A 3,253-nucleotide genomic window follows, 5' to 3' on the forward strand; every position below is an offset into this window, starting at 1 on the left:
GGTTGGGGATCAAATCAAGATCCTGCACATCCCAGGCAAATCCTCTACCAATGAGCTACATTCACAATCTAAGAACTTTTTCTAAAATGAAATGTCAGGGGGAAAAAATCATAGTTTTTGAAGTTTTATAACAAAATAAACACTTCCTCTTATATACTGACTGCCCTTTTAAATCTGTCTGGAGTACTTCAAGCAATATTAACTTTTCCACATATACTTCTATTACTTACAACACTTCTTCAATTTTGGCAACGATCTGTTCTGCACATGCCCGCTCCTTCTCCAAAATTACCCGGTCCTTGTCTCGCTCTGCATCAAGTTTAGTCAGCTCACTTTCAGCCAAGGTCAGTCCCATACTACGTTTCTGCCTAAAGGGAATAGGAGAAATCTCCTGAGGTAGCCTAGGGGAAAACCATCTCCCTCTGTAGATGTTTCTCAAAGTCTCCATAGCTATACATTTCTAGGAACAGGCAAAATGTCACATCACCTAGAATGCCAAAATTTTAGAGGCAATCACTCAAAGATACATATCCTGAAAGAATATACCTAGCACAGACACAATACTGAGCTCAAATCTTGAAAGGACACAGAAGGTAGACTGTAGACTCTCAGTTCCACTCTAACCCTTTGACTCCAGATGTCTGAGGTTGTGGCTCAGAGGTAGAGCACTTCGCCTACCATGCATGAGGCACTGGGTTCAATCTTCAGCACCACATTAAAAAAACAAAATAAAGATATTGCCTCTACCTCAAATAAATAAATAAATAAATAAATACATTGTAGTCACATATAATAGTGGGATTGACATATTGACAATGCTTTCTCCATTTCAATCCCTAGTATTATATCCTTCTGTACCTTCCTCCCTTACCCTGATCCTATTCCTCTACTTTATTGATCTTCCTTCTAATTTGTGTGTTATAGTTATATATAAAATTGTTTGCAGGTAAATGGATGGAGTTAGAGAAGGTAATGCTAAGTGAAGTTAGCCAATCCCAAAAAACCAAATGCTGAATGTTTTCTCTGATATAAGGAGGCTAATTCATAGTTGGGTATAGAGAGGGAGCTTGGGAGGAATAGAGGAATTCTAGATAGGACAGAAGGGTGGGAGGGGAAGGTAGGGGGTATGGGGTTAGAAATGATAGTGGAATGAGATGGATGTCATTATCCAAAGTACATGTGTGAAAACACAAATTGGTGTGAATATACTTTGTTTACAACCAGAGATATAAAAAATTGTGCTCTATATGTGTAATAAGAATTGTAATGCATTCCGCCGTCATATATGAATTTAAAAAATTAATTAAAAATTAAAATTGGAATGCATTGTGATATATTCATACAAGCACATGGCATAATTTGGTCAATGTTACTCCCCAGTTTTTCTCCTTTGCCTCCCCTTCTCCCTCATCCATGGTCCTCTGCTTCTAACTCTGTTGTTTTCCCTTCTATTTTCATGAGATTTCCCCTTTTTTATTTCTTATATCTCTCTAGCTTCCACATGAGAGAAAACATTCAACCTTCAACTTTTTGATTCTGTATTATTTCACTTAGCATGATGTTCTCCAGTTTCATCCATTTACCAGTAAATGACATAATTTCATTCTTCTTTGTGTCTGAGAACTCCACTGTGTGTGTGTGTGTGTATGTGTGTATGTATATGTGTGTGTATATACACACACCACACGTTTTCTTTATCCATTCATCTAGTGATGGGCATCTAGGATTGTTCTATAACTTGAGTGTTGTAGGATGTGCTGCTATAAATACTGATATGCATGTATCACTATATATACTGATCTTAGATCTTCTGGATAAATACCAAGGAGTGGGATGACTGGGTCATAAGGTAGTTCCATTCCTAATCTTTTGAGACATCTCCATACTTTTTTCCTATTCAATAACAGGGATAAGACCACCTAGTTTACTTAATTGATAAGTGAAGTTTTTAATGTGCAACTTTTCCTATTTAAGAAAAATTAATTCAGAATGACCACATAAGGTTTTATGTACACTAAGCTTACCGAAAATCTTCTAAATGCTTCTGAACTTCTGGGTGGACTCTTTCTTGCATAGTTTGGATATAGTGACGATGTAGATCCTCAGGAATAAGTTCAGGTCTCCTCTTTTCTGCATAAAGAAGAAAGGAATTATTTGATCTAAAGGTATGTCCTCTACAACATAAGTTCACTGGCAACATAGCAATGTTACTTTGTATCAATTTATCATGGAGAACCCCAAAAAGAAATTCTTAGTGCAGTTCCTGCATTTGATCTCAGAATTCAGATTTCATTTCCCCTAAAATTTATTATACACTCTCCTTCTATTGTAATTCAGGGATTTAACCAGTTACTAAGCATTAGATAAAACCTTTAGAACTGAGTTGAGCTACATACAAAGAGGCATAGTAAAATTCTGCAGGATGTCGGGGCTCCAAACTTACCTAGATCTACAGATATTTCTTCAGGAACAGAAACCTTCAGATGCTAAAACAAAATCAAACAAAGGTGAAACAGCACTAAAGACTTTCTTTTCATAATGCTTATAAGTATTTGTATAAATGGATAAAACAAGGATACCTACTCTGACAGGCATATTCACAAATGAGCTCATTTACTCATTCAGATCTCATAGCCCCAGAGTGTTCTATTGTTTAAACTTAAAAACAAGCCCTTTTCCCAGTTTTGTGGTATGAAGGAAATATCTACAGTTCTTTCACTTACATGACTGAATGTTTCAGTGTCATACTTGTTCCTAATGAATAGACCGATTCTGATTTCCTTTTTTTCTTTCTTTCTGGTACTGGCGATTTAACTCAGGGGTGCTCTACCATTGTGATATCCCCAGCACACTCTATTTTTTATTTCAAGATAAGGTCTTGCTAAATCACAGGGGTTGGCCTTGAACTTTCAATCCTGCCTCGGCCTCCCAATCTCTGGGATTACAGGCACGCACCACTTACCAGGCTTGGCTTTGGTTTCCTAAAATCATTAGTTAATACAACAAGTTATATAGCACTTGAATTAAAATCGGTAAAACCTAAACTATGTGTATGTTGTCATAGGAAAAAGTGACTCATCTAACTGTGAGGTTTATTTCCTGGATTTGAGATGCTCACCCTACAGACTTCCAATTATTTTTCAATGTAAAGTTAAAAATCTGTAGGGTTTTTATTTAGTCACACTTCCAGTGAGAAAGTATTGGATGTCAATGTTGAGTTTTTTTTTTTTTTTTTTTTTTTTTTTTTTTTTTT

General features: G+C 36.1%; 1 protein-coding gene across 1 annotated transcript in view; it reads right to left on the reverse strand.

The window, feature by feature from the left end:
* The window catches only part of Arhgef12 (Rho guanine nucleotide exchange factor 12), a 166,025-nt gene that overhangs the window by 41,113 nt on the left and 121,659 nt on the right, over positions 1-3,253 (reverse strand). Inside the window, exons 16-18 of the mRNA XM_048795610.1 lie at positions 2,444-2,486; positions 2,025-2,130; positions 231-368 (exon numbers count right to left, since the gene is read on the reverse strand). Of these exons, the coding sequence (XP_048651567.1) occupies positions 231-368; positions 2,025-2,130; positions 2,444-2,486 (287 nt within the window). The remainder of the gene's footprint in view (positions 1-230; positions 369-2,024; positions 2,131-2,443; positions 2,487-3,253) is intronic.

The sequence above is a fragment of the Marmota marmota genome, unplaced genomic scaffold (assembly GCF_001458135.2).
Source record: "Marmota marmota marmota unplaced genomic scaffold, marMar, whole genome shotgun sequence".
Classification (NCBI taxonomy): Eukaryota; Metazoa; Chordata; class Mammalia; order Rodentia; family Sciuridae; genus Marmota; species Marmota marmota.